Source organism: Canis lupus, chromosome 25, assembly GCF_048164855.1.
Source record: "Canis lupus baileyi chromosome 25, mCanLup2.hap1, whole genome shotgun sequence".
Taxonomy (NCBI): Eukaryota; Metazoa; Chordata; class Mammalia; order Carnivora; family Canidae; genus Canis; species Canis lupus.
In genome coordinates this window covers 10,620,662-10,634,290 of record NC_132862.1, presented here as the reverse complement: position 1 = coordinate 10,634,290, position 13,629 = coordinate 10,620,662, and the positions used below count along the sequence as shown (strand labels likewise).

Here is a 13,629-nt window from a genome sequence, read left to right as displayed (position 1 = left end):
AAAAGCAAATTTTTCAGAATTTTGCTCAGTGTTTTTATTTTTATTTTTTAAAGATTTTACTTACTTATTCATGAGACACACAGAGAGAGAGGCAGAGACATAGGCAGAGGGAGAAGCGGGCTCCCTGCAGGATACAGGACCTGATCTTAGGACTCAGGATCATGACCTGAGCAGAAGGCAGATGCTCAACGACTGAGCCACCCAGGTGTCTTGTTCAGTGTTTTAGAAATAAGTATATAACTCAAGAGGAAAATATGTATAGGAAGTCAGATGACTTAAGCTCAGTATGAAATGAAAATGCGTGTTTGTTCAAGGGGCTCTTCTTGCCTTCTAAGAATTTACATCAACCGCAGACCTCCATGAAATTCAACACGAATCACATATTGGCTGTTTACTAGAAATGTTTACCAAGGTAATTGTCATCTTCTGGTTTTCCAGAATAGCTATGCTGAAGAATATCAATGTTTGTTGCTCCTGCAGGAATCTTGACAACAACATTATAACCTGCAAAATAATTTGATACATGTTAACTTTCACAAGCTGATGGCCCAGAGGCTTATTAGAGCTGGATGATTAAAAAAAAAAAAAACTGAATAGCACAATTTCATTTTATCTTTGAAAAATGATACAGTACTTATTCTTTTTTAATCAATGCATTACACAATTACTAAGGATTGAGAAAAAAAACGGTTGTCTACAAATATACAGTTTGGGATCCTTAAAGTACTTCCTATTTTCTTTTCTAAAATTCTGAACACAGAATGAGAAAGGAGTTAAAATTATAGTTCCTGAGATAATTAGAACACACATTCATTCTCAAATTTGACTAATACTTTTAGACTTTATACTTCCCAATGGAAAAAAATAGAGGATTTCAATGTTATTCACCAATCCAAAAAGTATCAAAATAGTTGGTGATTGCTCTGTGTTTACACAGAGATTTGGTGACAGGCAAAAACAACAAAAGTTAACATTTTTTAAGCTTTTGGGTTTCTAGTGTAAGCAAGAAGTCCTATAGCTACTCCCAAAATTTTACATTATTTTAAAAAGTCTAACAAATTGTCATGAGAGAAGTAAAATGTTTATTTGAGGGAAATCAAAGTAATATTTCTATTTTATGAGACCAAATTCAACAGTACTGGCACTGCTCAAAAGATGAGGAAATACTACATAGTAAACAAAAAATGTTTTCCCTACACTACACTCATTACATAGTTCTCCAAATACTCTCAGATTCTGTCAGCAACTAATTTTCCTCTAGTGATTATTCTAAGTTGTTCCTTTGCCTTATTAGTTTTTCCTTGTATTTAATACACGAGTAAAACGAGTTGTATGAGTTTTTCTCATACACTAACTTTTAAAAAAGATTAAATTTACAGCCCTGACATGAGAATACCTCGCATGTTTTAGTGTTCTAATTTATATTCCTTAAAGACATCACATTTTAAATATAAGGTGATAAATGGTCTGCTGACTCTGCATACATTATATGCATATTGGTTGTAAATCATCAGCCTACAAGAATAATTTTAGCTTATTATTTTTCCACTATAAGATATTCCTACTACCTCCTATTTGCGTCTTTCCAGTTTTTTAAGAAAGCAATTCCCAGGCATTACAAATGTGAAAGACAAAGGCTACCACCAGAGGGCAGAAATGTGACAAATGTTACACTACAAAGGAGTTTAATATCTTTTTCCATTTGCAAACTGATTAATTCATAATACAATTTTGGCAAAGTTGTATATTTTATCCTAATTTAGAACACGTGGTTTTGTGTGGGGAAAAAATGTTTTCTAGTGGGTAGAGACCGATTTCTGATAAATGTGTCACTGGTTTAAACAAAAGATCAAATGTGTGTGGCTCACATGAACTAATGAATCTTACCTACAAAAATAATGTCATATCTAGTAACTAAGATTCATAAGCATTACCAGAGTATAAATGTTACTATATTTTTAATATGGATAAAAATATAAATTTTGCATTTTAAATCATACTACTTTAATTGAGGCAATTCATACTAACTTAACTGTGTTCAAACACATGTGAACATAATTTAAGGTTGACAATAAAACTATAAAAAAATACATTTTTCATTTTGCAAGGAAATTTGGTACCATAAAAAGGACAAGGTTTTCCTAGAAAAGTCTCAGAAGAGAAAATATCTCATACTCTCATAACAATTTTAAAGAAAAATGAAATCATGGCCAAATAGGATTTATATATGTAATCTAGATACTTCCTGAAAAATCAAATATAGTAATCCCAAATCTACACTTAAATTAATGGTTTCATCCTTCACTCATTTTAATATAGTGGTTCAAATGATGAAAAGTAATTGAAAGCAATTCTCCTGGGAAAATCATAAATATATACATTTCAGACTACAGGAACAGCAATAAAGACACTATTAATTGGGGGACTATTCAAACATCACTGGCAAGAAGCACTGGATTTACTCTAATAAATACACCTACTGTATTTTCAAGAATCCGAATTGCCTTGAGCAAATGAATTCATTAATCCAAGGATACATCTGGTATAATTTTCTATATTTAGGAATATTTTACATTTTTATATTTAGGAAATTTTTACTAATCTTTTTTTTTTATTATTTTATTTATGATAGTCACACACAGAGAGAGAGAGAGGCAGAGACATAGGCTGAGGGAGAAGCAGGCTCCATGCACTGGGAGCCCGACGTGGGATTCGATCCCGGGTCTCCAGGATCGCACCCTGAGCCAAAGGCAGGCGCTAAACCGCTGCGCCACCCAGGGATCCCCTTACTAATCATTTTGAACTAAAGGTACAGAGTGGGCAAAACAATAAACCATTATTATGCCTTGATTATATACTCTCATTATATCAAATAAAAGGGAAAATTAACAACAAATATATAGCTTACCATAATGAGCACTGTTGAAGACACCTGTCATTGTCCTGCATGAAGAGTTATCCCCACCACACACTCCACATTTGTCTCTCCTGGCCTTGGAGTTTAACACATGATCACAGCCAGCTTGCTTCAAAATAACAATAATTATAATCAGTATTATAAAAGTGACTGTTATAAGCATGGTATTTTATAAAATTTTCACAAATATTCTTGCAATTAACGGGAGATTCAGTACAACAGGATTTTTCAGAGTTTCTACTGTATCTACTGGTTTTGTTGTACCAAAGTATCTACTGGTTTTGTTGTTTAATATTTCACACACCTTTTCATCACGTGGTTGAAAAAACAGTGCTTTTCAAAGGGTTGTCCACCTACCTCCTGCATCAAAATCACATGGGATGGCATTTAAAAAGGTAGATTCCCGATTTTCTGAATTAAAAAATCCTTGGAGGTAAGAACTAGGACTCTGCATTGTAACAAACATGGACAATAATTACTTTGTCCACTGTCTAAGCCATTCTTTAAAAAAATATAATTCAAAGAGACAAAAAAAGCATGATTATGTAAGAACACATTTCAAATAACTTCAAAGAGATGACTTTCATGATTTTTTAAACTCATGGATCTTAGAACTCCAGGAATAAATGGAGTACATTTGAAAATTTATTTCTTCAAAATTAATAACCATCTTATTTAGTTGTGTTTATGTAAAGAGTGAGTAATTGGACAAAGGTTGAAAGTGAATGGTTTCATTCAGGAGTTTAAAAGAGTAAGTGCAGTTCTCCATGCAGATACTGTCCTCTGCATGCACTGTACTAACTCTTAGTTCCTTAGAATACTCCTCCAAAATTTCATGATAAGAAAATTTCATAAGCCTCATTCTTTTATTCACAAGGTGAATATTTCCAAAATGAATGTCAACCAGAAAGGATGTTCCTGAAAGGAACATGCATCTGTAAGTTCAGATAATCATTGTTTTTCATGGTATAGGATTTTGTGCTAATTCAGATAAAACTTAAATTTTTCAGGCCACCGAGTACCCTTTTTCTAGTCTGTTTCCTTTGTTTTGAACATCTCATTAGACCTTCGAGTGCAAAGCATTTTATCACCAGGCAACTGGTAATAGATGTTTGGCTAAGAGAAAATTGGTACCTTAACCCAAGGAATGAATTCATAATATTACCCTTGTATTCTTTAGACAGAATTCATTATCCTAGTTCTCAAACTCACCATTTTTAAGACCTCATTCTGCAGTGTGGGTGCTTTAATTCAGAATCTCATCTGCTTCTCACCTAGAATCCGAAGTGGCTATCTCCAATCTTCTCCCAACCCCATATATTTTTGAAGATTCTAATATGCAGATCAAATAACATCTCTCACTCAACTCCAAATTCTCCTAAGGGACCTCTAGGACCTCAGAAAAAAAAAGTGAATATAAAGCTAGTCCCTATGTCCAATCAGTCCTTTACCTCCTCTCCTTTCTAAATCCTATTCATCCTCAATAAAAAGCTCAAGCCTCACATTCTCATGAGCATTCTCTGAACCATATACATACTTCCCCACAAAACACTCCTCTCTCAATATCCCTAATGCCACTGTGCTGATGACCCCATAGCCCTGCATTGGAATTATTCACATGTCTATCTGTGACCACCTTGGGGTTTATGGTTCTGTTTCAGTCTTTCATCCTGGTGACTAGAACAGTATCTAACATTTAAGTAGGTACTCAGCGAATGTCGTTGAATACACCCAGGAAGTAAAATACAAGGATGAAAAGAGGAAGGGGCAAGGGTGCCTGAGTGGCTCAGTCCCCTGTTAAGCGCTTGACTCTTGGTTTCAGCTTAGCTCACGATCTCAGGGTCATGCAATGAAGCTCCACATCAAGCTCCATATGCATCTACTTAGGTTTCTCTCTCCTTCTACCTGCCCCCCTCCCAAATAAATAGATCTAAAAAAAAAAAAAAAAAAAAAGAGGGAGGGAAAGATAGCATCACTAACCAACAAGGAGGGAGTCACAAGAAGTCACATTTGAAGTAGCCAAAGGACTTTACAACCCTGTGTCCTAATATTTTCTTTTTAAGAAGCCAATTCTCACAACTCATTTTGATCTTGAGTACCATAAGCAAAGCAAAATCAGCAAACTTAATGTTTCATGAGTCACTCTTGATGACAGAGAATTGCCTAGTAACAAAGTCTCCTGACCATACTTCTAAAGATAGAATGGCATCACTGAAGGGTGCTGCACTGGAATTCGTGAAAATGTATTGTGAGGTAGAGAAAAAGAAGAATATTATAAAATATAAGTTTAAATATAAGTTTACTTACCCGACAGAGGCCTTGAACACAGATATCATTAGTTTCGGTTCCACAAGGAGTACCATCAGCAACCCTATCCTTCAACTGGTAGAAGTTAGTGGTTCCGGCAACCCGACAATACAGTTTACAGCGATCTTTTATGGCAACTGTAAGAAAAAGTTACGTTTTTGGTGTACAATAATATAGCTGTATGGTCCTAGGTCTCAAGAAATTTTACATCAAAAAATATTCTAACTACTTACTCCCACTGTATTTTGGAAGCCACCTCACATTAGGGGAAAGACCATTGATGTTGAAATGTTTACCATCAAAATCAGAGCACTGCTTCTCTCGAAAGTCTTGCTTGCCTTTTGGACATGAATCAGTATTACATGATCGAAATTTCATCCTGCGGCCCACACAGTACTTTCCTCCGTTTCTTGGCCTAGTCAAATTCATTACATTTTAAAGCACATCAGTATAATATTCTTTCTGCCATTTACTTCTAAAACTGTTCCACTCTGTCCCAGGATCTGGAAAACCACTTATGTCCCACTAACACTTTTTGTTTAACAGAAGTACGTTACATGGTTTTTAAGCTATTCAGTGGCTAACAAACTGTAAAAATACTCATCTTAGGATAGATACCGTGGGCTAGAAGGCAGCACTGGTCACTTATTCATCACTTGGTTAACTCACAAGGAACTAATGATGGGAATTTGTTTTAAAATGTCAAAATAGGGTTTGTTCACTTTGAGGGGTTAAGAAAAAAAGACCTAGTGAACCAAAGGTGATACCATGTTAAAGAAATATATAGGCATCTTTGTTGCATATATACTACTTATCACTCACTTCAAAGAGTTTTGTGGTATTAATCTATATCCATCCATCTCTTTATTTCAACTTATACTGGAAAATAAAAACTCTTTTTGTCAGCATTTTTTAAACATAAAAACTTCTAGCATAATTTAAATACCATGAAATTCAAATGAACTAAGTCATTTTGCTCAAAGTCCTATCTACACATAAAGAATTCTTTATTGCTTACCAATTTATATATCATAACAGACACATTTAGAAATCTTTATGGAATCTCTACATTCTTTTAAATATTTTGATGAGGGGGGAAATATGCTTCAGTACTTATTCAACCTAAAGACACTGATGCATCTATAATATGAGAAGCAGAGAAAGAAAATAGGACATGTCAAATTACACAAAACAGTAAAAAAAACAGGTAATGAAAATACACATTTTATGCAGAAGAGCCAAGAGACAATTTTAAAGGAGCCAGGAATTTCAATGGAAACACAGTAAATGTAAAAATGCCATTACATTACTGTCATTTTTACAACTATTTCGCAAATTTACACTAAATCAGAAAAAATCAAGGATCCTATCTTAACTCGAAGTCTAAAGATTAAGCTAGTTAATTGTTGTTTGTTTTTTTTTTAAAGTTTGAATCTATCAAGATAAGGTAATATGGCTTAAAGTATTCCAGTTTTCTATATCTCAGAAATTTACAGACTGACCTCCAGTTTAGAAGTGAATGAAACTGATGTCTACTTTCTGGTGCCTTGAGATAATCTTAATTTACAGTGACATAAAAAAGACATACTCAGGGCGATTACAGAGCCTGGTTGTGCTTTTGATTCCACCTCCACATGTTCTTGAACAAGAGCTGTAAGGTCCCCACGGTCCCCATTCACCATCTACCGGACGTGTTTCCATTTCTTTGTTTACACATAGCCCATGATGGCAATGCTTAAAAAAAAAAAAAAAATAACACACACATACACACACCACAATGAAATGATTCATACATACAAAATCAGAATATCAGTAATTATAATAGCATAAATATCAATAAAGAAAATGTATACAACTTAAAGCAAAATATTAATTCAGAAATGTGATTACATTTGGCACTCAAATATTTTCTGAATATCTGCTAAGTAACTGTAAAAAGATCTGTGGAATGAAGAAAGAATAGGAAATTTCCCTTGCCTTTGAGATTTTGAGTCTCACTGAGGGAGGGAAGACCTGCTGTATGGGGAAAGTGTAGTAAAATGAAAATTTAAGTGAATAATGCATATCTGTGATTCTAGTTTTCTATGCAAAGATATGTATCACTCTTCCACTCTTTTAGCTAACTTTTTACTTCATCTCATTCAAAGTCTCAATGCTCACTTTCTTACTTTCACCAAAAAATGGATGTACAAAAGAATCTGCTCACAATCTCCTACTCCTTTTACCCACCTAACTGCCCCGGGGCTCAGTGCTCAGCCTTCCCGTCTGTTAGTGTACATGAAAATTCCAGGATCCTAGGGAAAGTCAACCCCTCTACCTGTGTACTTAATCTCAAATCCTCACTGCAACAGTTCTCCCATCTCTCCTAAATCATGGTTCTAGTCTCTGCTATAACAAAAAGATGGTCCATGCACTGTTGCCACCCTGTCAACTAGTCACTGCAAGGAGTACAGAAATCGAAAGTTAGCATTTAGAAACATTTATAGGATTTTGACATAATGTCATGTTTACCAAAGTTAATTAATTAATTTTTAAAATTAAATTAGTTAATTTAAAAGTTGGCTTATATTTGTTTTCACTGTGGCAAAATACACACCATAAAATTTACCATCTTAACCATTTTTAAGTGTACAGTTCAGTGGTATTAAAATGCATTCACAGTGTTGTGCAATCATCACCATCAATCCACATAACTCTCCATCTTCCCACTCTGAGACTATACCCTTGAAACAATTAATTCCCCCTTCTCTCCTCTCCCAAGCCCCAGGCAATCTCCATTCTACTGTGCTTGTATGTATCTGGCTACTCTATGTATCTCATGTAATTAAAATCGTGCATCTTTTTGTGACTGGCTCATTTCACTTAGCATAGGGTTGTCAAAATTCATCCATATTGTAGCATGTGTCAGAATTTCCTTCCTTTTAAGGCTGAATAATATTCCATTGCATGTGTAGATTACATTTTGTTTATTCATTCATCCCCTGATGGCCACTTGGGTTACTTCCATCTCTGGCTACTGTGGATAATGCTGATATGAACAGGAGTGTGCAGAGATCTCTTCAAGACTCTATTTTCAGTTCTTTGGGATATACACCCATAAGTGGTGATGCTGGATCAGATAATCCCATTTTTAATTTGAAGACTGGCCACACTGTTTTCCACAGAAAAATCTGGCTTACATTTTGAATGTCTTTTTTCATTTTGTTGTTCTAATCATTTTTATCATTTTGTAAAAGTATCAGTTTAAATTATCAGAAATTTGTAAAATTTGTAACCCTGTCACTCAGCATCACAGTAAAAGTATCAGTTTAAATTATCAGAAATTTGTAAAAAGACTGGTCTTTTAACTAGAGATGATTTTGGAAATATTCCTCTAAGATAATTCTCAATATACAAATATACTATGTCCCCTCTTTATCTTTTAAAGATTTATTTATTTGGAGAGTTGGAGAGAGAGCACATACACAAACAGGGGGAGGGGCAGAGGAAAAGGGAAAAATATCCTCAAGCGGACTCCCCGATAAGCACAGAGCATGAGGTGGGCTCCATCCCAGGACTCTGAGATATGACCTGACACAAAATCAAGAGCTAGATGCTCAACCAATTGAGCCACCCAAGTGCCCCTATTTCCAGTCTTTAAAAACAAAACTTAGATCTCACTTTCCTCACCTGCTACTGTCCTGTTTCTCATTGAAGGAGCTGTCCATGTGCATTGTCTAACGCTCGATGCCTATGCTCTCCTGGTTCTACCATCCATGTCTCTGCTCATGCATACACAACCAATGATCAGTTCTCTTTCTTGATTTAGCAGTATATTCTTTTTTTTTTTTCTCTTGATTTCTAGGGATCCACTTAATGCTGGAAAGTCCTGGGCTCAGATCTCGGTCCTTTATTCTTCCCTATCAACAATCACTGCCAGCCCAAATCCCCCTCCTGAACTCCAGACTCATGTACACAGGCTGCTTATGTTTCTTCACTGTAATGTCTAATAAACATTTCAGACATCATACCTAAAACCGAACCGCTGACCCCTCAAAATTCTGCTGAGTTGATTAGCCAAAAACAGTCATCCTACCTCTAACAGTTCACATTTAATATATTAGTAAATGATCTAGTAGTTTAAGAACAAACAAAAAAAATTGACTTTTAATTATCACCCCAGTGATCCCAACTCTGGTGTAAGCCATCATCTCTCATCTTTTTTTTTTTTTAAGATTTTATTTTATTTATTCAGAGAGACACAGAGAGAGAGAGGCAGAGACACTGGCAGAGGGAGAAGCAGACTCCATGCAGGGAGCCCAACGTGGGACTCGACCCTGGGTCTCCAGGATCATGCTCTGGGCTGAAGGTGGCGCTAAACCGCTGGGCCACCGGGACTGCCCTCATCTCTCATCTCTATCACTGCCATACCTAAGTAGATCTGTTTCCAACTCTTGCCCCCTATAGTTCAGTCTCCACAGTGATCAGAATTGGTCCTTTTCAACCTATTTCAAAAAAATCCTTCAACTATTTCATTTTGAATAAATACAAAGTTTTCCCAACAGCTCACAAGGCCCTATATAATATTCCTCCAGTTACTTCCTCTCCATCTCTCTTCATCCCAGCCACAAGGTCAAGCTTACCTGTTTCACTTTGCCTGGAGCTCACTTCACCATATCCTCCATAGCTAATTCTCATACTTTAAGACAGCTCATTAGGCAACTTCCTGTAAGATCTACTTTGATGGGGCAGCCCCAGTGGCGCAGCGGTTTAGCGCCGCCTGCAGCCCAGGCGTGATCCTGGAGACCCTGGATCGAGTCCCACGTCAGGCTCTCTGCATGGTGCCTGCTTCTCTCTCTGCCTCTCTCTCTCTGTGTATCTCAATAAATAAAGTCTTTAAAAAAATTTTAAAAAAAAGATCTACTTTGATGACTACATTTTAAATTGCAATCTGCCCTCTTGTAACACAAAACTTCCAGTTCTTTTCTTGCTCTAATTTTCTTGGCACTTATTAGCTTTATGGTAGTATTATATTGTTTATAATATTGTAGTCTGCCCCTAGAATGTAAGCTCCCTGAGGGCAGGGATCTTCTCTCTTTTGTTCACTGATGTACTCTAAGCACCTTGAATATTGCCTGACATATAGTGGGCCCTTGACAGGTCTGTTGAATGAATGAATCCTATAACCAAGTTTATTAGCAAGAAAAAAGCTTTGTGCCCCCCATTAGAACAAATCATTCAAAATGAGAAACTCATATTAGAAGTGAACAAAAATCTCAGAATAGAATGTACTATGTGCATCCTCCAGAAACATTTCAAATAATCCTTGAGGCACTATTTCTGATAAATCCAAGAATGAAGAAGATAGAACGTTATATTGTTCACCATGTCCTAAATTAAGTCATTGTCAGGTGAGTCCTACCGTATTTTCACACAAATGGATTTATTACCACTTTAAGTATTAAAAAGATAGTCTTACATGTAAGAGAGTCTAGTCACAAGATAAGCGACTAAGAATGTTAAGGCAAAACACAGCACATCTATTTAAAATTTCTCTTGAATAAAAGGTCTAGTGAATACTGAAAATGGCTAATGCATAGGTGCTCATTTGTTTTAATTTAAAAAAACGAGTTTACAGCTATCATGATCCACATGTTGCTACCTCAAATGGCATTTCTGCTTTTAATCTACATAAGCTTTAACATAGGACCCAGTATCTCAACATGTTTGCCTTGAATTCCAACAAACCTATACCCTTCAAACCACCTCGTTGGGAAATTATTCAAATAGCTAGTGAGCACATGAAAAGATGCTCAATATTGACAATAATCAGGATAATACAAACTAAAACCACAATATCTCATTTTGTACCTAAAACGGCTATCATCTTGTTAAAGAATTAATAATATCAAAAATTGGCAAGAAATGCAGAGCAACTGGAACTTTCACACGTGCTTGCAAGAGTTTAAAATGATTACACATATTAAAGATCAAACTGTAAAATTTAGTTCTAGCTCCAAACCATGACCTGAAGAATTCCACTAGAATTTTGGTCCTAAAATAATTGGGGTGCTCAACCATTTCACAGAGTACTTCAGCTACTACAGAAACTGCTGGTACTGCTGGGGATTTACCCCAAAGATACAGATGTAGTGAAACGCTGGCACACCTGCACCCCAATGTTTATAGCAGCAATGTCCACAATAGCCAAACTGTAGAAGGAGCCTCGGTGTCCATCGATAGATGAATGGATAAAAGAAGGTGTGGTCTATGTATACAATGGAATATTACTCAGCCATTAGAAACGACGAATACCCACCATTTGCTTTAATGTGGATGGAACTGGAAGGTATTATGCTGAGTGAAGTACGTCAATCGGAGAAAGACAATCATATGGTTTCACTCATACGGGCAATATAAAAAATAGTGAAAGGAATTATAGGGGAAAGGAGAGAAAATGAGCGGGAAAAATCAAAGAGGATGACAAAACATGAGAGACTCCTAACTGGGAAACGAACAAGGGGTAGTGGAAGGGGAGGTAGGCGGGGGGATGGGGTGACTGGGTGACAGGCACTGAGGGGAGCACTTGATGGCATGAGTACTGGGTTGTTATACTATATGCTGGCAAACTGAACTCCAATAAAAAAAAATACATATACAAAAAAAAAACTGCTGAAGTCCCAAATACAATGTTAATATTCAATTCATTTGTGATACAAGTTATATTCATGGAAAACACATGCCTTTTGATGGAAGGCATCAGAGAGAAGGGCAGTAGCTGGTATAAACGTTCAGTAAGCAACAGCTGATAAAGCACAAGGTCAGCTACTCAACCCATCCCAAAAGTTTCTACTTGTGCCCAGTGTGAAGTTAACAAAAGAAGCAGCACTGGCCAACGTATCACTAAGCCAAGTGCTCCATTTGTGCTGTGGTACCTCAGAGAAGCCATGAACAGACTAAACTTCCTCAGTGCAGACAACATTGGCTACCAAGGCCAAAGAAGCTTGCCTTCATCTTGAAGCACCAAGAACCAGACTTCATCCTTACATGTCTATTTTGGTGAACCCTGTCACTCAGCATCACGTGCAAATGTAGATTAGTCTGTGCTGATGTTAGAATGGTAAAAATGTAGGATGTTTAGGCAATTTTAGAGGTATATTTTAAGATATTTACAACCAATAAGTATCTGAAGCAGCCACTTAAAATGTTTAATCATACTTAATTGAATTTTATGGGAGAAAATGTATACAATGGTAGCATCCTTGAATTTGGGGAGATTGCTGAAATATTAGGACCTTTATGTTATACTCATTGTTAACAAGTCTATAACATAGTCAGATAACTATCCATGTAGTTACCTATATGATTTTAACATTCATCTGCTAGATCTTAGGGGGGGGAAGGGTAAAATTAAAAATTTAATTCACTTGACTATGTACTACATCAAACTAACATGGCAACACTGCTCCACTAGCAGAGCAAAAGCTGAGAAATAATGAAGAGTGTGGAAATGCAGAGCCATCACATCCTTGGATAATCTCTTGACACAAGATTCACCCTCCGAGGAAACCTACCATCCCAGGACCACAGTGTGTTCCATCTGCCAGGGGCATGTGTTGAGTGCGACAGCCCTTGTGTACTCCTTCTGCACTAGTGCACCAGAGACGCCTGCACTGCTTCTGCATGGTAACATAAAGCAGACAAACAAGAGTAAACCAACACTATGTCCACCGGATCAATCTAGTGTAATGCATTGGTTTCTACATTGATCTTACATATGTCACAGTTTCATGGTCAGAGGTAGAAATAATCAGCAAAAAAAAAAAAAAAAAAAAAAATCTTTACTAAGTTCTATCATCAATTTATCTCTAAACATATAAAATGGCAATGTTTAGTTTTAGATTTTCATCATACATTGAACAACGAGAGAGAGAAATTAGAGTGGAAATATTCAAAATTATGGGAAACATTTCTCTTTGCAAGATATTTTTCTAAAGGACTTTTTGTTGTAAAATGTTATTCACAAGGAGTTTCCAAAAGCCTCTTTTGATACGATGATAGAATGTATGAATAATGTGCATAGAAATACTGTATAATGTATACTGGTTTCCTACTTTGTGAATATAATGCATACTTTCAACTTCTGAACAAAGGGTTCTCAAGTTTTCACGAGAAATAAAATCCACAGAGGTTCACAGGAGCTATACCCAAGATAATTCTCTTCTTTTTCTGAATTTAAATTCAAAGTTTATTTAGTGTATAAATCAGGTAAAAAAGAAATGTATCTTGAACAAAAAAATTAAGTTAAATCTTCCCCTCCTCCTTAGTGGATATTTAAAAGCTTATTAACATTTTTTATTCAAAGATTTTAAAAACAATATTACTATGTGGAATATGCTTTGCCTATCTTTGCACTCACTGTTAGA

At 35.9% G+C, this 13,629-nt stretch overlaps 1 protein-coding gene across 4 annotated transcripts in view; it reads right to left on the bottom strand.

Annotated features, from left to right (window-relative positions):
- Nucleotides 1-13,629, bottom strand: part of ADAMTS20 (ADAM metallopeptidase with thrombospondin type 1 motif 20) — a 162,665-nt gene that overhangs the window by 85,313 nt on the left and 63,723 nt on the right. For 3 of the 4 annotated variants that reach the window (XM_072798274.1, XM_072798277.1, XM_072798276.1), the window contains exons 11-16: nucleotides 12,778-12,882; nucleotides 6,813-6,958; nucleotides 5,458-5,639; nucleotides 5,225-5,361; nucleotides 2,909-3,026; nucleotides 409-504 (exon numbers count right to left, since the gene is read on the bottom strand). In XM_072798274.1, the coding sequence (XP_072654375.1) occupies nucleotides 409-504; nucleotides 2,909-3,026; nucleotides 5,225-5,361; nucleotides 5,458-5,639; nucleotides 6,813-6,958; nucleotides 12,778-12,882 (784 nt within the window). The remainder of the gene's footprint in view (nucleotides 1-408; nucleotides 505-2,908; nucleotides 3,027-5,224; nucleotides 5,362-5,457; nucleotides 5,640-6,812; nucleotides 6,959-12,777; nucleotides 12,883-13,629) is intronic. The other variant, XM_072798275.1, reaches the window with a different exon arrangement.